At 44.1% G+C, this 19,230-nt stretch overlaps 1 protein-coding gene across 1 annotated transcript in view; it reads right to left on the bottom strand.

Annotated features, from left to right (window-relative positions):
• Window positions 1-19,230, bottom strand: part of CCDC81 (coiled-coil domain containing 81) — a 136,994-nt gene that overhangs the window by 94,013 nt on the left and 23,751 nt on the right. Inside the window, exon 3 of the mRNA XM_082246822.1 lies at window positions 172-233. Coding sequence (XP_082102948.1) covers window positions 172-233 — 62 coding nt within the window. The remainder of the gene's footprint in view (window positions 1-171; window positions 234-19,230) is intronic.

Here is a 19,230-nt window from a genome sequence, read left to right as displayed (position 1 = left end):
CCAAAAGAGAATGGTGGGGCGCATACACTTATGAAAGAGTAATTAGGGTACCCAAAGGTACCAGAACATTACAGGGAGTTAATGTTTCCCCAGCAAAGGGATATGAAACATCACTAGTCTGTCAAAATAGTTACACCACAGCAATTATAAATGTTGATGTATTTAAATTACCTTTTGTTGAGACATTTGATGTTCAACGAACTCGGCAACACAAGCCCATATAGTGGAAACATCTAAAATATCGACACAGACATTAGAAATCAGGAAAATAAGTATTTCTGGCTCTTGTTATATTCCATTTATATTTTAATTAAACAATATCTAAAGAAGTACTATATTCATAGGTCTACTGCTTTTGTATGGATACGTAAACAACTTCCAGTATACCAACATTCAAATAAAACATTTTAATGGACCACTATGCACAACATTATAATGTACCACAACATTACAAGGCACCGCTATAGTGAAAAATATTATATTCTGGTAACTGTATGGGGTTTATACCTTTAATGATAGTACTGTATTCAGCATATGAATTCCTTTTTTTTCAATTTCACATGTGAAACACCAGGATGTGTTATTATCCTATTTATCTTTGATGTGATAGCGTGTTTAAGTGCACCTTGGATTATTCACCCTACATTGATCGTGTGGGCCAATCCTGCATAACAGCTTGGAACTATGATTTTTAGAATTGGTATGCTAGAGTTAAACAGGAAAGACATGATAGAAGCCAGTTTGGTCATAATCATTGGATGGGATCTGGACAGCACAAGAATTCCCCCAACAGGGACTTGGGACACCCTTGCTAAATATTACCACACAGTTTTTATACTCAACACCACATTTGCAGCAGAAACCATCAGTGCACTTGCTAGAAGGCTGAGGGACATTATAGATAAGACGAAGTGCACCGAGCACACAGAGGCAGCTATAGGTGCAGCTGAGCTATTTTTAAAGGTTCACTTGACTGCAGCCTATATATTGTTTGCAAAAACAATCAGGTTGCTGGATATGTGGTTTTATCATGACTTTAATTTGTTTTAGGTTTATTAAATATAATAGGATTTTTGTACTCACTGTAAAATAGCTTTCCATTGAAAGACAAGGGAAGTCTTTAACTTTTGGGTTATATTGACACCTACAGGAAAATTGGACACTGGCAAACAAAAAAACTGTAGGCCAGCTTTGGGTAACCCATCCTACCAGCAGTATGCTCCTTTTTTTGCAGCAAAGCAGCACTGAGAGCAAAATCATAAACACAGATGAGTCGGACTTGTGTCCCTTATGGACTCCAAAAAAAGATTTTGGAATAAGTCAAAAAACGATATTTTCTTTTCTCTACTGGGGGATACAGAAGGTCCTTAACCTTTGGGGTTTCCAAAAGCAGCCCAACTAACAAATGGGTAACACAGCAAACAAACACTAACATGTACTGTACACAGAAGACCAGATTGCAGACTTGCAAATCTGGAAAGTTTAAGAAACACGCACAGATAAAGTAGAGTGTGCCGTGACAGTAAACTGTAGAACCTGATAGGGCTGCAACTAACGATTAATTTGTCTGTCGACTAATCTATCGATTATTTTTACGATTAGTCGACTAATCTAACGATTATTTTTATTTTATTTTTTTTGCTTAACTGTTTTTTTGATTAGCTAATTAATCCTGTAATTAATACAGACCCCTCAGTAAGCCCCCCTCCCAGTACAGACCCCACAGTAAGCCCTCCCACCTAGTACAGACCACTTAGTAAGCCCCCCCTCCCAGTGCAGACCCCTCAGTAAGCCCTCCCACCTAGTACAGACCACTTAGTAAGCCCCCCTCCCACTGCAGACCCCTCAGTAAGCACTCCCACCTAGTACAGACCACTTAGTAAGCCCCCCCCCTCCCAGTGCAGACCCCTCAGTAAGCTCTCCCACCTAGTACAGACCACTTAGTAAGCCCCCCTCCCAGTACAGACCCCTCAGTAAGCCCTCCCACCTAGTACAGACCACTTAGTAAGCCCCCCTCCCAGTGCAGACCCCTCAGTAAGCCCTCCCACCTAGTACAGACCACTTAGTAAGCCCCCCTCCCATTGCAGACCCCTCAGTAAGCTCTCCCACCTAGTACAGCTGGCAGACCCCATGAACCCCAATAACAGATCCTATACACCCCCAGCTGGCAGACCCCATGAACCCCAATGACAGATCCCATGCACCCCAATGACAGATCCCATGTACCACCAGCTAGCAGACCCCATGTACCCCAATGACAGACCCCATGTACCCCAATGACAGGCCCCATGTACCCCAATGACAGATCCTATACACCCCCAGCTGGCAGACCCCATGAACCCCAATGACAGATCCCATGTACCCCAATGACAGATCCTATACACCCCCAGCTGGCAGACCCTATGAACCCCAATGACAGACCCCATGTACCCCAATGACAGATCCTATACACCCCCAGCTGGCAGACCCCATGAACTCCAATGACAGATCCCATGTACCCCAATGACAGATCCTATACACCCCCAGCTGGCAGACCCCATAAACCCCAATGACAGACCCCATGTACCCCAATGACAGATCCTATACATCCCCAGCTGGCAGACCCCATAAACCCCAATGACAGATCCCATGTACCCCAATGACAGATCCTATACACCCCCAGCTGGCAGACCCCATGAACCCCAATGACAGACCCCATGTACCCCAATGACAGATCCCATGTACCGCCAGCTAGCAGACCCCATGAACCCCAATGACAGACCCCATGAACCCCAATGACAGATCCTATACACCCCCAGCAGGCAGACTCCATGAATCCCCAACAACAGATCCCACACACCCCCCAGCTGGCAGACCCCCATGTACCCCCCACTGACAGGTCCAATAGACTCTAATGACAGGTCCCATGTCCCCCCAGTATAAGATCCCATGTCTCCCATGCACCCCAATTCCAATCCCAGCATATGACTCCAGACACTCACTTAGTAAATGCCTCTCCCAGGTCTATGACCACCGCGGTCTTCTCTCCCCCCGTCCCCAGCCCCTCGTACGGTGGCATCTCCTCCTCCCTGGGCCCGGTGTTCTGCTGCTGCGCACTGATTTCTCCCGGCCAGCAATACTTCAAGCGGCGCTGCGGCCGGCCAGGGGGCGTGTGACGTCACACGTTGACGCGTCGATGCCTTTCACGCACGTCGACGATTTTTTGTAGTCGACGCGTTGTGGCAGCCCTAGAACCGATCCTTGAAAGCAAAAGCTTGGATGATGGTCTGGATAATTCACCACTGAAGAGAAAGCCGCTCCAGGTAAGCACATTAGGCATCCATCCACAGCATAGCTAGAGCTTAGGTGAAGGTGCTAGCAAAGCTTGTCTGTAGATACACAATGAAAAGAAATCCAGAATTTGCTGCAACACTTCACCTTTATTTATCCTTCATGCAAAGGACTTCACAGACAGTGCAGGGTTCAGTAACAGTTGATGCGTTTCGCATTGTGACTAGCACTTACAGTGTAAGCGCAAGTCACAGCACAAGACGCTTCAACTTTTACTGTACCCCGCGCTATCTGTCATATCTTTTGCATGAAAGATCAATAAAGGTGAAGTGTTGCAGCAAATTTCAGATTTCTTTTGATTGGATGATGGTCTGTCTGAGCAATCTCGAGAGAGTGGAACAAGAAGCCAATTCATCCTTTCAGAGTCCATCTGGGATAACAAAAGGGAATTAGTCTTTCTGAAAGAAGCAGTGGCTAAGAGTTAGACTCTCACAGCCCCAATCACATGTAGACATAGGGGGGAAATATCCTTTTGGTAAGTTGGACAGAGGGATGAAAGAAAAGTCCTGGTTGAGGTGAAAAGTAAAAATTGCCTTGGGCAAAAGAAAGTCTTGGGCCTCAACCTTGACTCTAAACAAAACAGAAAGGGTCCTTTGCAGGATAAGACCACCAGTTTAGACCCGCAGAAGTAAGGTCTACATAAAACAACACCTTATAGGTGAGAGTAGAAACAAACATTTCTCTAATGGGTTTAGACAGCAGATTCTGGAGCACAGAGAGAACCAGAGTTAGATCCACTGAGTCACAGAAGAACTTATGGTGGGAGATACACGGGAGACCCCCTGTACAAATGTCCTAATCAGGGAGTGAGAGGTCAGTGGTCTCTGAAACAAGATAGAAAAGGTAGAAAACATGACCCTTGATACTGCTGAAAAGCAAATGCTGATACAGACCCAGCTAAAGAAAGGAGAGGATTCATCACACAGAGAAACCCCTGGAGTAGAAGCATCAAGACTCACACCAAGTGAAGTATGCCTTCTATGCCCCATGACAGACCTTGCAGGAAGTAGACTTTCTAACTCTTTGCATCATAGGAATCATAGACTCAGATTTTCCCCTGTCCCTCACAACTTGAGCTTCAACAATAATGTTAAAGCTAGAGACCGTGAAACAGGATAGAAAATCAGACACTGTGAAAAGAAGACCCGATGATCTGGCAGTGCCCATGGAGGTTCTGTGAGGAGTCAGCATATCACATCTACCTAAGTCAGTCCAGAGCCACAAGATTCACTGGAATAACCTCCATCCTGATCCTGCAGAGCAGACAAGAAAGAAGCTTCAGTGGAGGAAATGCATAGATTTGGGTGAATTGATCCCACAGAGCCCCCAGAGTAGGTGCCACCAAGATCCCTCTCCCTAGAGACCACCACCTTAACGCATTTTACCACAAATGGCTAGATCAATGTTGTAGGTCTGAGGATGCTTCACTATCAAGTGTGTTGCCCTTGAGCAGGTGTTTCACATCCAGTGTCCCCTACCTTTTTTTTGGATTGCATTTGCAATGTGCGACCGGTTTTCTTCTTCTTTGTATGGTGATCAGGGTGGCGAGCCAGCACTTGTGAGCAATCCTTCACACATCCACACCTGAGCAGTATTTTGGTCTTTAGTTTGGATTGCCCTACTTGTGATACAGGTCCTGGAACACCCCCGGGTGAAGGGACCTTTCCCCTTGTTTTAGGCGCTGCTGGCTGGGAAAATCGGCCTTTCAGTTGTCTATGCCTAACTGTATTGTACACAGCGAACAGGGCTTAAACATAAAGTTCTGCTCGGGATAGGATCCAAACTACCTCTTTTGTCACAGCAAGACTTGCCACAGCGAGGAACCATTGCGGTTGTGTCGGACTGAATCTGGATCAGATTACCCTCCAGCAGGATGTTCCAACGCTGCAGGGACAGCCAAATCGCCCAAAAGCACCAGTACGTTGATAAGGAGATGAGACTCCTTCAAAGACCAAGTCCTCTACACCAACAGGGTGCTCATGACTCATCAGCTTAACAGGTAGGCATCCATTGTGAAAATCCTCCAAAGGACAGGAAGGAAGGACTTCTCTGACTCCAGGGCTAAATTACTGAACCACCATGCAAAGGACACCTTGGTCCCTAATGAATTATTCTGTATGTGTCATATGAATTTCTTTCCAATAATGATTAGTCAGATTTCAAAGTACAAAACAAGAAAGGGTACAAAAATTTGCAAAATGTGCTAGATTACTCCAAACATAGCGTTATCACACATAGGAACATGTATCCATAAGACAGAGACAATCGAAGGAGAAAGGAAATTATTTTAAAAAAAAACCGCAAGCTGTCCAATCCATAGGTGCTTAATTTGATATTTTAGGCATCACCCAACAACTAGTTAATCTAGGGCTTCCATGTTTTCTCAAATAGTGCAATTTTGTAGTTTAAGATTGCAGAGAGACGTTCGTTCACCATAATCCACGGCAACCCAACTCAAATGGAATCGTACGTGACTTCCAAGATTTGTCTATGGAGATTTTTGCTGATACAAATATAAAGGCAATCAATCTCCTCATATGTCTTGGTACCTCCTCCACTGGATTGTACAAATCCCCAAGGGGACTTTCGGAGATTAATTCGGGCGAGAGAGACAATAAAATTGTAAAGACGCATCCAGAAGCGTCTCACCTTCAGGCACTGCCACCAGAAATCAAAAAAATGCCCACAGCCACGAAAACAAAGTGGAGAGGCACCTGGAACATACAAAGCCACCGTGGTTGGCATCATGTATCACCATCAGAGAAGGAAGAACTCACTGCTCAAGATGGTATAGTTGCCTGATAGCACACACCGGTGCACGCCTCGACTCGCCTCCGTGGGAATTCAAATATACCTTGTCACAATTGTCATGTTTGGATGTCCTGTTAATAAATCTGGATTTTGACACCATCTGGAGTGCTGCCAACTCCTTTTTCTTCATCATGCATCACCATACCAACACCTTGTAGTTAGCTTATATAACTGAAGTATCAATGAGCGATCTAGAGGCGTACTGCACTTTTTTATGCCATTCATCTATTTCCAAAGTTTCACTCAGGTCAGATTCACATTTTCCCATATATGATCATTTTTTAGAGATTAAAGTTAATGTGTTATATGAATTCATATCTTACAACATACAGTATTATTTCTTAAATTTTTTTTTACGAGTATACAGTACATTTCAATCATACAGGGCGCATACGTAAAACACTTAATTAGCAAAACATGCTGGGCTTTCTAATAAGAAAGCTCAGCACTGCCTAAATGGCTCTTTTGGGAGTGATGCGACAATCTAAGAAATCTGATCTATCTATAAAAAACGAAAGTTCTAGTACATATAGATAACAGGCATTGATTTTACTTGTGGTAGTTGTTCTTTATAGATAAGCATTAGAATAAGTAGTCAAAATATGTTCTCACTGGAAATACACTATAGTCTTCCTATAACGGAAGAGATTCAGCTACTGTATGTTACACATGAAAGAAGATGAAAGGGAATTAGCTCATAATTTACAAACAGGTCCACTTTGCACATGCCTCTGAGAACAATACTAACATGCCCAACAATGACAGCTATTGGACTTAATTATAAAGTGTTACATTTCTCCCTACTGAATCTTTTACATATGCACGGTCTCTTGATTACCAGGTAAAATAATATGGTGATTCTCAGAACAATGCTCGTGTTTCTCACAGTGACACAAGTCAGCAGCTTGTGTAGTGCTATGTGAAGAAGCACAGCAGAAAAGAACCATCAATTAGGGTTCTATTTACACTTGTGCACTGGGGCATGGCAACGCTCTATGTGCGGTGCATTGCAGTGTTATTTACTGGTAATGGCGCCCCAAGGCATTGTACAGTAGCGTGCAAATGCACAACGCACAGCAGCACACCATATCGCCCATGCTGGCCAGACTCAGCCCACAAGAGCTCCTGAGCCAATGTCCATGCAGGTGATGTCATTGTACGTATGGAGGGCAAATGAACCGGACACTTTGTAATATTTGAAAATATAAACAAACTGTATTGCAGAAATGATCCATCAGTTTATATGTCAGCTGCAGTACAGTTAATACATCCGCAAAAAAGCCACAAATATTATTTTTCCATTATATTTGTTTTACCCAGTGGTTAGTAACCTTTTTTGAGTCACGGACCCCTTTAAGAATCTGATGAAAGCTTTGGACCCCTCCCTCTCCAAAAATTATTACACAAATTTAAGTGGTAAACATTGGCCAACAACAAGTCAAGAGATGCTTACCAGTTGGTGCTATAAGCAGTAGCAGGGTGTGTTTTCTTTCATTTTTTTAAAATGGGAAACCATTGATTGGGACAAGGAAAGGGGGGGGGGGGGTGTATAGTGAATGTAAATGTTATTTTTTTTATCTTACCCTGATAGACTCCCTGAAACCCATCTATTGACCATTTAGGGGTCCATGGACCCTAGGTTTGGAACCCCTGTTTTAATCAAAAATGGCAATGTTTGAAGTTACCTCCCCCCCCCAAAAAAAAACAGTGGGCTTTGTTTGGCTTTTGGTGAGAGCTTAGGTGTCCATTTAATGATATTTTCTAAGTGGAGAGTGCCAGTCTCTAAAAAAAAAAAAAGCCTCTATCAGTATCTTTAGCATTCAACACTTCCTGGCATGTTGGATGCCCGTGTCCCCTACTGCACGCTGTGGCTCCTCCCTTCGACCCATCACAAGAGAACTGACATAGGGGTCCGATGATGAAACTAAAGCACGCAGTAGGGGACACTGATATCTGGCACTCCCAGAAGTGTCGAATTTTGAAGAAAATGGTGGAGGCTGCAGCGCTGGGACGGAGATAATGAAGAATTGAGTCCCTGGAGGGGTGAAGGCTTAGTATTTTTAGAGGCTGATAGAGCCTCTTTAAAATGGACCTTGCAGTAAAATTCAAGGTCTGCTTACACCGTCATGTGCACATTCTGCACATTCTACAGAACACTGGAACAAGCTGGCAAGTTTATTTTATTGCATGTGATTTCTGTGATAAATAGCTTGCCTGCACATAAGCTGTTTAATTTTGACCCGTCAGTTTTTAGTTTCTTTTGCCATCTGTGTTCCATTGGGGAGATATCCCTATACTTCCTGTCCCACAGCCAAAAAATGAAGTTAGAGGAAAACCCCCCAAAGTGGGGGATATCCCTGGTAGTCATCAGGGTCACCAGAAGTCCCCATTGGAAGATTTCCCTTCTATTCCTGTTCTGGTGACCACTCATAATTTTGAGATTTACTTTCACTTTAATTTTCCATGATAGCAGTAACTAGGACAAATAGAGAGGGTGAATCTCCCTATAAGGGGTACAGACAACAATAGACAGGTGTTCTAAATCCCTCTCTACCTTATCTAAAACAAAAAAATGTTTGCCTTTAGTTATTATTTAAAGTGGATTTAAAGCCTAAACATTTTTTCTTTACTGCATTCCTTGCTTATGTCAATCAACACCAGTGACTAAGGAGTGGGAGGCGGGGACGAACTCCACTGTCTGTGCTATAGATGCAGGCAGCGGGGCTCAGGAGTGAGCCCGCACAAGTGCCCCCATAGAAAGTGGCTGCCTATGGGGGCACTAGCCAGAGAGGAGGAGCCAGAAGCGAAGACCTTAGAAGAGGAGGTTTTGGGCAGCTCTGTGTAATTCCATTGCAATGAGCAGGTGAGTATAAACTCTTTTTATTATTTTTAAAAAATGATTTGTAAAAAAATAAATAAATACATTTATAATCACTTTAAGGCTACATTCACACCTGAGCGTAGCGTTTTCGCGCGTTTTTTACCGCGTTTTTTACCGCGATTTGTACCGCGATTTACAGGCGTTTTTACAGGCGTTTTTTGTGCAGGCGTTTTTTAGATTGGATAGAAACCAATGGAAAACGCCTGTAATCTGCCCAAAAAGAAGCTCATGTACTTTTTTGAGCGTTGGGCGTTTTGCTTACAGCGACAAAACGCACAGATGTGAACAGGGGCCATTGAAATGAATAGGATTTGTCTTGTTGGGCGTTTTGAGAGCTGATCCTAGAGCAGAAAAACTCCCTAAAAACGCCCCAAAACGCCTAGATGTGAACGGAGCCTAAACACTTGCCGTCCGCCCACCGTAAAATGACGGTGGAGCAGTGTGGCTCTCGTTCTGGGACGACGTCATATGATAGCGCCCTAAAACGACCGCTTATGCGCACCTGCGGGGGCGCGCAGTGCGGTGATAGGAGCCGTGCCCCGATCCTATGACACGGCATGACGCCGATCTTGGTAAAGAGCCAATGACATGGCTCTTTACCCTCTTTACCCATGTACCCATGTGATCGGCTGTGTCTAAACATGGAAATGCAGAAGTGCCGTTTATCGGCGCTCCTCTCCTCATACTGTCAGAATGTGTGTTAAGGAGAGCCGACCAGCAGCTCCTCCTTGAAGGGGTGACCAGGACAGGTAATCAGGGTACTGATTACAGTAAAGCCCCAGCAGTGCCCATCAATGACACCAATCAGTGCACATCAGTGACCCCAATCAGTGCCCATCAGTGACCCCAAACAGTGGCCATTAGTTATGCCAGTCAGTGCCCATCAGTGCCTGCTCATCTGTGCTGCCCATCAGTGGGCATCAGTGCCATCCACCAGTGTCGCCTTTCAGTGCTGCCTATCAGTGCCCAATAATGCCACCTATCAGTGCCCACCAGTGCCACCTATCAGTGCCCATGAGTGCGACATATTAGTTCCTCCTCATGAGTGCCACCTCATTAGTGCCCATCAGTGCCATCTCCTCAGTAAAGGAGAAAAATTACTGACAGAATCTAAGAACAACTTTTTTTTTCTTCTAAATTTGCAGTCTTTTTGCTTTGTAAAAAATAAAAAACCCAGCGGTGATTAAATACCACCAAAAAGAAAGCTCTTATTGTGTGAAAAAAAAAATTATAAAAATTTTATTTGGATACAGTATTGCATGACCGCACAATTGTCATTTAAAGTGTGACAGTGCTGAAAGCTGAAAATTGGCCTGGGCAGGAAGGGGGTGAGAATGCCCAGTAGGCAAGTAGTTAAAGTGCTATTAAACTCTCATAGTAAAAAAATCGTGATGGGCAGGGTTTTTATAACAGGAGAGACCCTTGTGGTACCTGTCAGCTGTAACGTAATCTGAACCACGCATGCATGGATCAGACCACATTTATGTGTGCCATGGTGAATGAAGTGACTGCTACGCGCATGGAGGGCTGCATTTGACAGGTAATAATGTGCTAATATGCGGCTCATTCTAGAACATTATGGCATAAACCTGCAGGGGTCCATTTAAAAGAGAAGAATGTTTTTTGTTTTTTTTTCAGAATGATACTTACCTAGGTAGAGGCCGCATCTGTCCCCTGCCGGCTCTAAGACTGATAACCGAGTGATCAAACACCGCTGATCGCTTGGTTCTCAGGGCTCCCTAAACAGAGAGGTGGTGACTGTCAGTCACTGCTGTCTGCTCTGCTCCTCTCGCTGACTGGAGCGTTGGGCTGTGGAGAGGGCAGGACAGGCCGGCGTAGGCTCTCAGCAGGTTGTTGAGAGGCTGAGCCGGGTGCCGGTCCAGGCATGTGGGCAGATGCCAACTTCATTGTCGTGATCTTGCCCCAGCCTGGACCGGCTCTCTGACGTCAGCCAACAGCAGGCTTCAGCCCGCTGTCTGCTGAAAACGGGTCACAGGAGTGCAGAACAAACTGCTTTGGCTGTACTTTGAAAAAAAAAATTACTACTGTTTTAAGCAAGCCTTACCAACTATGAACAACACTTGTAGTGGATATGTTTATGTTTAAATGCACCAGAGCCACAATGTAATCCGGTTCCCATAGAAGAATGAAGAATGGCTTGCTGGGATCTATCTGCCTGTTTGAATAGTCAATAAATAAACATAATAAAGGGAGAAAGAATGAGTACAGTGTTCCCATACTGTATTAAAGAACCGCGTAGCTTTTGTGCAGAAAATCCCTGTGCCGCTGCACAAATATATTTGCTTGTACATGTCAGCACAGAATACCTGTTTATATAAAACTCCTGGCAACGGTGCAATCACTCAACCGAATGACCACACTGGGTACGGCCAGCACCGGTCACTAAACCCTATGGGAAGCACAGCTTTAATAGAAAACAGAGCACATAGAAAGGCTTCCGAGCCTTCCACAGTCCTTCGCTTTGTGACCTTTGTAATATTCACTTTGTAGACCATTAAATGGTTGCGGTCAATTTTAATTTAAAATGTGTCCAAAGGCATAAGGTTTTGGTTAGAGTGGAGAAGGAGGCTGTATAAGTTCCTGTTAAAGCGGAGTTCCAACCAGTGAACCTTTTTTTAATAAAAATACCCCTGGGACAGTCAGGGCTAGTACATTCCACAATGGCTAGCCTCTGTACTGTCCGGGGTTGCACTTACCTTTTAGAAGAAATACTTACCTTGAAAATGTATTGTCCAGCGCTGCCATCTCAGGTGTGGGCAGCTTGAAGCCAGCGCGATCCTCTTCTGTGTCCTCTTCCGTCTTCTTCGGTCCCACGATGCACTGCGCCGGCCCCGCCGTCAGTTCCGGTGCCGCAGCGTCATCCCTGCACAGCTTCTGGGCATGCCCAGAAGCTGTTTAGCAAGGTATGACGGCATCTGCACCGGAACTGACGTCGGGGCCGGTGCCGGCGCATTGATTCCTGGGAGCGATGACGTTCATCTCCCAGGAATCATTGCAAAGCCAAGAAGTGACGACTCGCCGCGGCCGCCGAGGGGAGGAAGAAGGAAGTAAGGTAAGTATATTATCTTCTAAACGAGGTAAGTAAAAAAAAAAAAAATTGCGATTATCCATTTGTTTTTCAGGTGACCCGGAGCGAGAAGATGGAGGTAAGTATAATTTTAGGGTGGAACTCCACTTTAAGGAGAATCATTTTTTGTATTTGTCATCAGGAAATGCTGAATATGGGCTTGTCACCAGAACAGGAATATTGAGGAAATCTTCCACTGGGGACACTTGCTGTGGTGATATCTGTCTAAGAGGGAACTTCTCTCACTCTCTGTAGGACAGGAAGCGAATTAAAATCTACAAAAGGTAATTCTATTTGAAAAAAAAAAAAAAACCTGCCAGGGGTTTTCAACTATTCCCTACTCTATCCAAAATGAAGACAAACATATTGGCTTAAAGTGGTAGTAAACTCCTGCATTTGATTTTTACCTACAGGTAAACTTATAATAAAGCTTACCTGTAGGTTAAATGAATATCTCCTAAATGTGCATCTTTTAGGAGATATTCGCTTGGTTGGCAGCTGGTGACGTTACCGGCGCATGCGCTTTAAAGGAATGGCATACCTGTGCCATTCCTTTAGAGCTCTGTGCCATGGGCGTGACTCCCACGGGAGTGACGTCATCGCAACTTGGCTATTCAAGTGGCCACAGCCCGTGAACCCGAAAGGAAGACCGGGTGAGGATGGAAGCTTCTGCAGCTGTGACAGCTTAGTTTCAAGGTAGGTCTTTCATAATGTGCTTGTATGCGATGCATACTAGCACAATATGCCTTTACCTTGCAGGGAAAAAGTTTATTTTTTTTTTTTACTACAGCTTTAAGACATACTTCAAAGGAGAAGTACAGCCAGAGCTCATTTGGCTGTACTTCTCCTGTGGATCACAGGAGTGCAGTTTGTTCAGCACTCCTGTGACCTGTTTTCACCAGGTTGCGGCTCTGTGATGTCAGCCGACTGCGGACTTCAGCTGACATCACAGAGCTGGACCAGCACCCAGCTCAGCCTCTCTGTGAGCCGCTCCCACCCTCTCCACCACCAGTCAGGGCAGGACAATCACAAGCTCTCTTCTCTGGGAGCTCTGAGAACCAAGTGATCGGTAGTGTTGGATTGCTTGGTTCTCATTGTTAGAACCGGCGGGGGACAGATGCAGTATCAGACTGATGCCGCATCCACCTACTTCTCTTTTGAGGTTTAACCACTTCCAGTTTGGGCCAATTCTGACATTCCTCTCCTACATCATCGAAACATAATTTTTGTTTTCTAGAACCCCCAAACATGTTTTTAAGCAGAGGCCCCAGGGAATAGAATGGTGGGGGTTCCATATTTTTATGTCACACGATATTTGCACGGCGGTTTTTCAAAAGCCTTTTTAAAATAAAATTTAAAAAAAATGCACTTTAATGAATCTCAATGCACAAAATCACAATATAATACCCAAATGTTTAGTAAAATACAAAAGATGATCTTATGCCGAGTAAAAACATACCAAACTTGTCACACTTAAAAAATTGGAACAGTACCAAGCTACAGTACCTAACAATCTCCATTGGCAACGTTTTAAAAGCCTTTACAGGTTACCAGTTTAGAGTTACAGGGGACGTCTGGCTCTAAAATTATTTATCTCACTCCATTGTTCGCAGCGATATCCCACATGTGTGTTGTGATCGCCATTTACCGTACATATGCATAGGGGACCTATATGAGCATTCGCACTTGCGTGTTTGCACAGGGGAAAGGGGGCGCTTTACATTTTTTTTTTATATTTATTTTGTTTTTTTTAAAAAAAAAATTACACTATCTTTACATTTTTTTAATCTCTTTTATTGCTATCAGAAGGGATGAACTGCATTCGTTGTGATAGAATAAGCCATGACAGGTCCTCTTTATGGAGAGATCTGGGGTCTATTAGATCCCAGATCTCTCCTCTGCCCTCCAAAGCATCTGATCAAATTGAGATGAGTTTGATCAGATGCTTGCTTAAGCCAGTAATGATATCAGACGTTTACTGACGTAGCGCGTTGGGTGGGACTAAGCGAGACACTTCTGCCTCTCTGGAACGCAGATGGAGCGCAATATGGCGTCCCCTGTTTTTTTCAATGCTGTGATACAACTGGCTCTATGTAAGTGTGATTTTAAACCTTTTTAATAAACTATTCATACATACTGCACAATGAGAGGCTTCTCTTTTACCACCACATGGTCTGTTATGAGCATATAGAAGTTTAGAAGCATTGCCATTGACAGTTTATTCTGGGTTGTTCCTTTGAAATCCGCAAGTGAAAACATCAGATATTAATGCCTTTTGAATGCCTGTAACGGGAGTCAAAAAATTCTGGTGAGTAGGATGCGCACTTGAATGCTAGTGAAAAGGAGACACACTATTATTGATCACCAGTGAAGTGTCCTCACCGCGACGTTTGGATACGTTTGGATTATAGAAATATTGCACTTGATTTCTAAATCAGACTTTTTTGGCCTATAAGCACTTTTTCACTTTTCTTTTGGATTTTACACTTTATGTTGAATATTTTAAACCATATATTTACTACAGCAAGTTTAATAATTTTCAAGAGGGAAGTATGTCCCCCTTCCACTGCCTGCAAAAGTAATCCAGCGGCTTCTTAGCCGCTAGGATTACTTTTACATTGAAGGGAATCCCCAACAGAATAAAATGACATCTCGATCATTGCTGCAGCTGCATTAATGACTGAGATTTCACCCTTCCCATCCAACGATGTACCTGTATGTCATTGGATGGGACGTGGATATGTAAACACTAACAATAAGGCCTCATGCACACTGGATGTTATCAAAACGTCAGTAGAAAGTGATTTTCAGCTTTTTTGCAGTGGCGTTTTTTTTTTTACGGTAGCTTTTTTCAGCAGTATTTCCTAGCTTTTTTTTTTTTTAGCAAAACTATACTCCTACAAAAGCTTATGGCTCAAAAATGTTGATAAACGCTAATTAGCTGTGTTTTTTGGCATTTTTCAGCATTTTTAAGCTTTTATCAGAGTTAGAGCGTTTTTAAAGCTGAAAAACGCCTCTTAACCTGTTCCGGACCACCCGCCAGGCAGGTGTGTTTTTTATGCGTCAATGTGCGTTTCCAAGATGCATGTTATATGTATTGTAATGTGTAGCTATTGGCTTCTACGAGACACGCAGTCCACTGAAATTCAGAAAAAAGGAGGCATTGCAATGCAGCGCTGAGATGAGAACAGACACTATTTTTATTATGGGGAAATTGGACGCATGTGTTTTACCATGTTGCACTGTGTGCGTTGAAACACAACAGTGTTAATGGGCCCCAAAATATTGAGATCTGTACGCAGGCTTTTTTCAACAGTGAAGATTAAACCGGACCTCGACCCAAAAGGGGAAATTCCACTTTAAGTCACCCTCCCTCCCTCATCTACCTAACTTGGCATCTCATTTTAAAGTGGGGGGGGGGGGGGGGGGAGCAGGTACCTAGTTTTGACTTCTGCACCGAAGTTCTCCTCTCCCTCCCTGCAGTCTTCTGAGACATGTCACAGGTCTCAGAAGACTGCGGGACCATTCACAAAGCACTGCGTGGCTCACGCATACACAATGGGAAGCCGGCTGTGAAGCCGAAAGACGCACAATTAGGATGCCATGAACCCGAAGGCTAGTGAACTAGCATGGGTGAGCATGGCACTGAATTCTTGGACAGGTAAGTGTCCATTTAGCATAATGTGCTAGTAGGCATTGCATACTAGCACATTAGGAAATACTTACCTTAGAACGAAGCCCCCACACGGTCGCCTGGACACCGCTGAGGGAGCTGACATGTTCCCTCTGCGTCTTTTCGGGGTTCGGCGGCTCCAACCACTCACAGCGCCGGAGCCGCCGAACCGGGAAAAGACGCGAGGGAACATGTCGGCTCCCTCAGCGGTGTCGGGGCGATGACGTCATTCCCACATAAGGAGCTCTGAAGGTCCAGCAAGATACGCCGGACCTTCAGAACGCATGCGCTGCTGGTGTCAGCGGCTGCATGCTGGGTGAATGCCTCCTAAACCGTGCAGGTTTAGGAGATATTAATTTTACCTACAGGTAAGCCTTATTATAGGCTTACCTGTAGGTAAAAATAAAAAGTGGAGTATACTACCTCTTTAATAAAAGTCAGCAGCTACAGATTTTGTAGCTGCTGACTTTTGATTTTTGTTTTTAAACACTGACCCTCCTCTTTAAAGGGGGCCTTCATCCTAGAAAGAAAAAAAACTAAAAGTCAGCAGCTTCAAATACTATCTGCTAACTTTAAATAAATGGACACTTACCTGTCCAGGGATCCAGTGCCGTTCACACCCGAGCCACTTCTTCTCCTGTCTTCGGGTCCCCAGTGCTGGCATGTTTACTGTGGGAAGCCGGTTGTGACTCCTTGTGGCTTCACAGCCGGCTTTCCACTGCACATCGGCAAACCGCTCTGCGCTTTGTGAATGGTCCCGCAGCCTTTTGGGACCCGTGATGTATCCCAGAAGGCTGCAGGAAAAGAGTAGAGGGGCTAACTAGGCGATCCGAGTGGAAATGGTAGCGGCCGGCAACCTATCAAAACTAGGTACCCTCCCCCCAAAAAAATACTATGCACATTGTGGAAGGAGAGGAGGACATAAAGCAGAACTTCCCCTTTAGGGCCTGTTCACACTAGAGTGCACTGCGGGAGAGCTGCATTCCTGTGCAGCTTCCCACACTGTATTCCAATTGCACTACCCTTGTGAACTGCTGCAGTTCTAAATGAATGACACCCCAAGCGCATGTCGCAAACCCAGTGTGTTTGCCCGCACCAGATCACATGGTACAAAAGCACTATACGATGCAGTTTCCGTGCATTTTAAAAACCAGTGCATGCACTACTTTTGGTGTGGTGCAATTTAAGCCCATTCAAAATTATTAGGGCTGAAATTTCACTGCACAGAGCGGCATAGGAACCGCACAGCATTCCTGTGAAATTCACATGCAGTTCCTAGTGTGAATGGGCCCTTAGGTTGAAGTTCCGCTTTAAGAAGATATAAAAAAACATGTTAAAAAAAGCTAACAGCTCCCCCTACTAAATATTGATAGGTTTGTTCTAATTTTATATTTAGGTTGCTGAAAAAAAAAAGGTTAAATATTTTTAAATATCCTACTTCTGGTGACAAATAAAATACATTTTATAACAAGCAAGGTAAAAATATACAGATCGGAAAATTGTTATATCATGTTCGCTCTTACAATCGCACCAGTGGATTAGCATACTGTATAAAGAAAAGCATTGTGTGGCAGTCACTATTATCTCCTAGTAACAAGATATAAACTGGTTTGAATGGAACTTGATCAACAAAAGGCTCAGAAAAGAGCAACCTAGCAAAGCAGCAAACACCCAAAACAGAGCAACTGTCTACTGATGACATATAAATGTACATATACATATATCTGTAGTCTGTACAGTACACGTTTTTAAAGTTATGACAAAAAAGTGCAATAAAGGGCCACTATACCCACAAAGATACAGTATTTTTATGATAGGTTAGCATCTGGATTCTAATATGTTTTGAAAATCAAATCTCCCTGCCATAGGCGTGCGCACAGGGTGTGCCAGGTGTGCCTGGGCATACCCTAATAACCCTGTGTGGAGCAGATTTCCCCTGTTTGAGCCCCTGATATTTCAGCAAAGCCCCCTACAATTTTATAAAAAATACTAAAATTGTAAGATATAATAAAAAATAAAACTACTGACACCATCCACTGCCCTGACACCACTCTCTGCCCTACTGACAGCGTCCACTGCTCTACTGACACCATCACTATATGTATATATGCACATGTATGTGTTTGAGCTTTGAGGTGCACACCCTAATGCAATAGGCTGTGCACACCAATGCTCCCTGCAATAATTCCCGATGGCACAGCTGCTATTTACCCAGAAGGCTTGGGTGTTGATCCATTCTCTATAATACAAAAAAAAAAAAATCGAAATCCAACTAGGAGACCAAATTATAAAGAAGGTGTATGGCCTATGCCAAGCAATACCACTGCTTAAGAAAAAAAAAAAACACTACACATTCATAACGCACAAAATTGTGATTTACAAATGAGTTTAGTGCTTCATTTGCTTTGGGTCTCCAAACCATGCAAAGCGTAGAAAAAAAGTGCAGGAAGTAGAGCCCGGTCATGTGACTTCTCAAAGTCAAGTGACCACCCTCTCCTCCAATGATGGATGCTCCGCTGCAGCATTGGGCAGGCAACACTCTGTGGGACATCACAAATTCCACATTGTGGACCAGCCTTTCTAAAGAACACTAGAGGTCCTCCAGGCCCGCAGGGGTGTCAAACTGGCAGCCCTCCAGCTGTTGCAGAACTACAAGTACCATCATGCCACTGCCTGTTTGAGTCTTACTTGTAACTACAAAGCATCATAGGACTTGTAGTTCTGCAACAGCTGGAAGGCCACCAGTTTGGCACCTGTGCTCCAGAGGTTGCTAGGGGTTTCTCTAGCAGTGAGCAATTTCTGACTCTGAGATAAGTAATTACTGACACCAATTACCTTTTTAGCCACCTGAAATGGGGACACTTTTCACCACCAATCTAAAAAGGCTCTTTTTAAATAACCACCTATACATCTACCTAAGAAGATCCTTCTCCACGGACCACCTATACACCTACAGCGGGGGAAAATAATCATTTGATCCCCTGCAGATTTTGCAAGTTTGCCCACTTACAAAGAAATGAAGGGTTTACATGTACTATATGAAGGCCCTACACCTATCCAAGAAAGCCCTTCTCCAATGACCTGCTATAAAAGAAGGCTCTTCTCCCCTGACCACCTACACACCTATATAAGGTGGCCCTTCTCCACTGACCACCCATACCAGAAGGCCCCTGCTCCCCTGACCACCTACACACCTATATAAGAAGGCCCTTCTCCACTGACCACCCATACAAGAAGGCCCTGCTCCACTGACCACCCATACAAGAAGGCCCTGCTCCACAGACCACCTATACAAGAAAGCTCTTCTCCATTGACTACCTACACACCTATATAAGAAGGCTCTATACCTAGGAAGGCTTTTCTCCACTGACCACTTATACACCTACAGTGGGGAAAATAATTATTTGATCCCCTGCAGATTTTGTAAGCTTGCTCGCTTAAAAAGAA

Source organism: Pelophylax lessonae (assembly GCF_965119305.1).
Source record: "Pelophylax lessonae genome assembly, chromosome: 2".
NCBI classification, from domain to species: Eukaryota; Metazoa; Chordata; class Amphibia; order Anura; family Ranidae; genus Pelophylax; species Pelophylax lessonae.
Note: the sequence above shows the minus strand (reverse complement) of the source record. Positions and strands in the feature narration are given on the sequence as shown.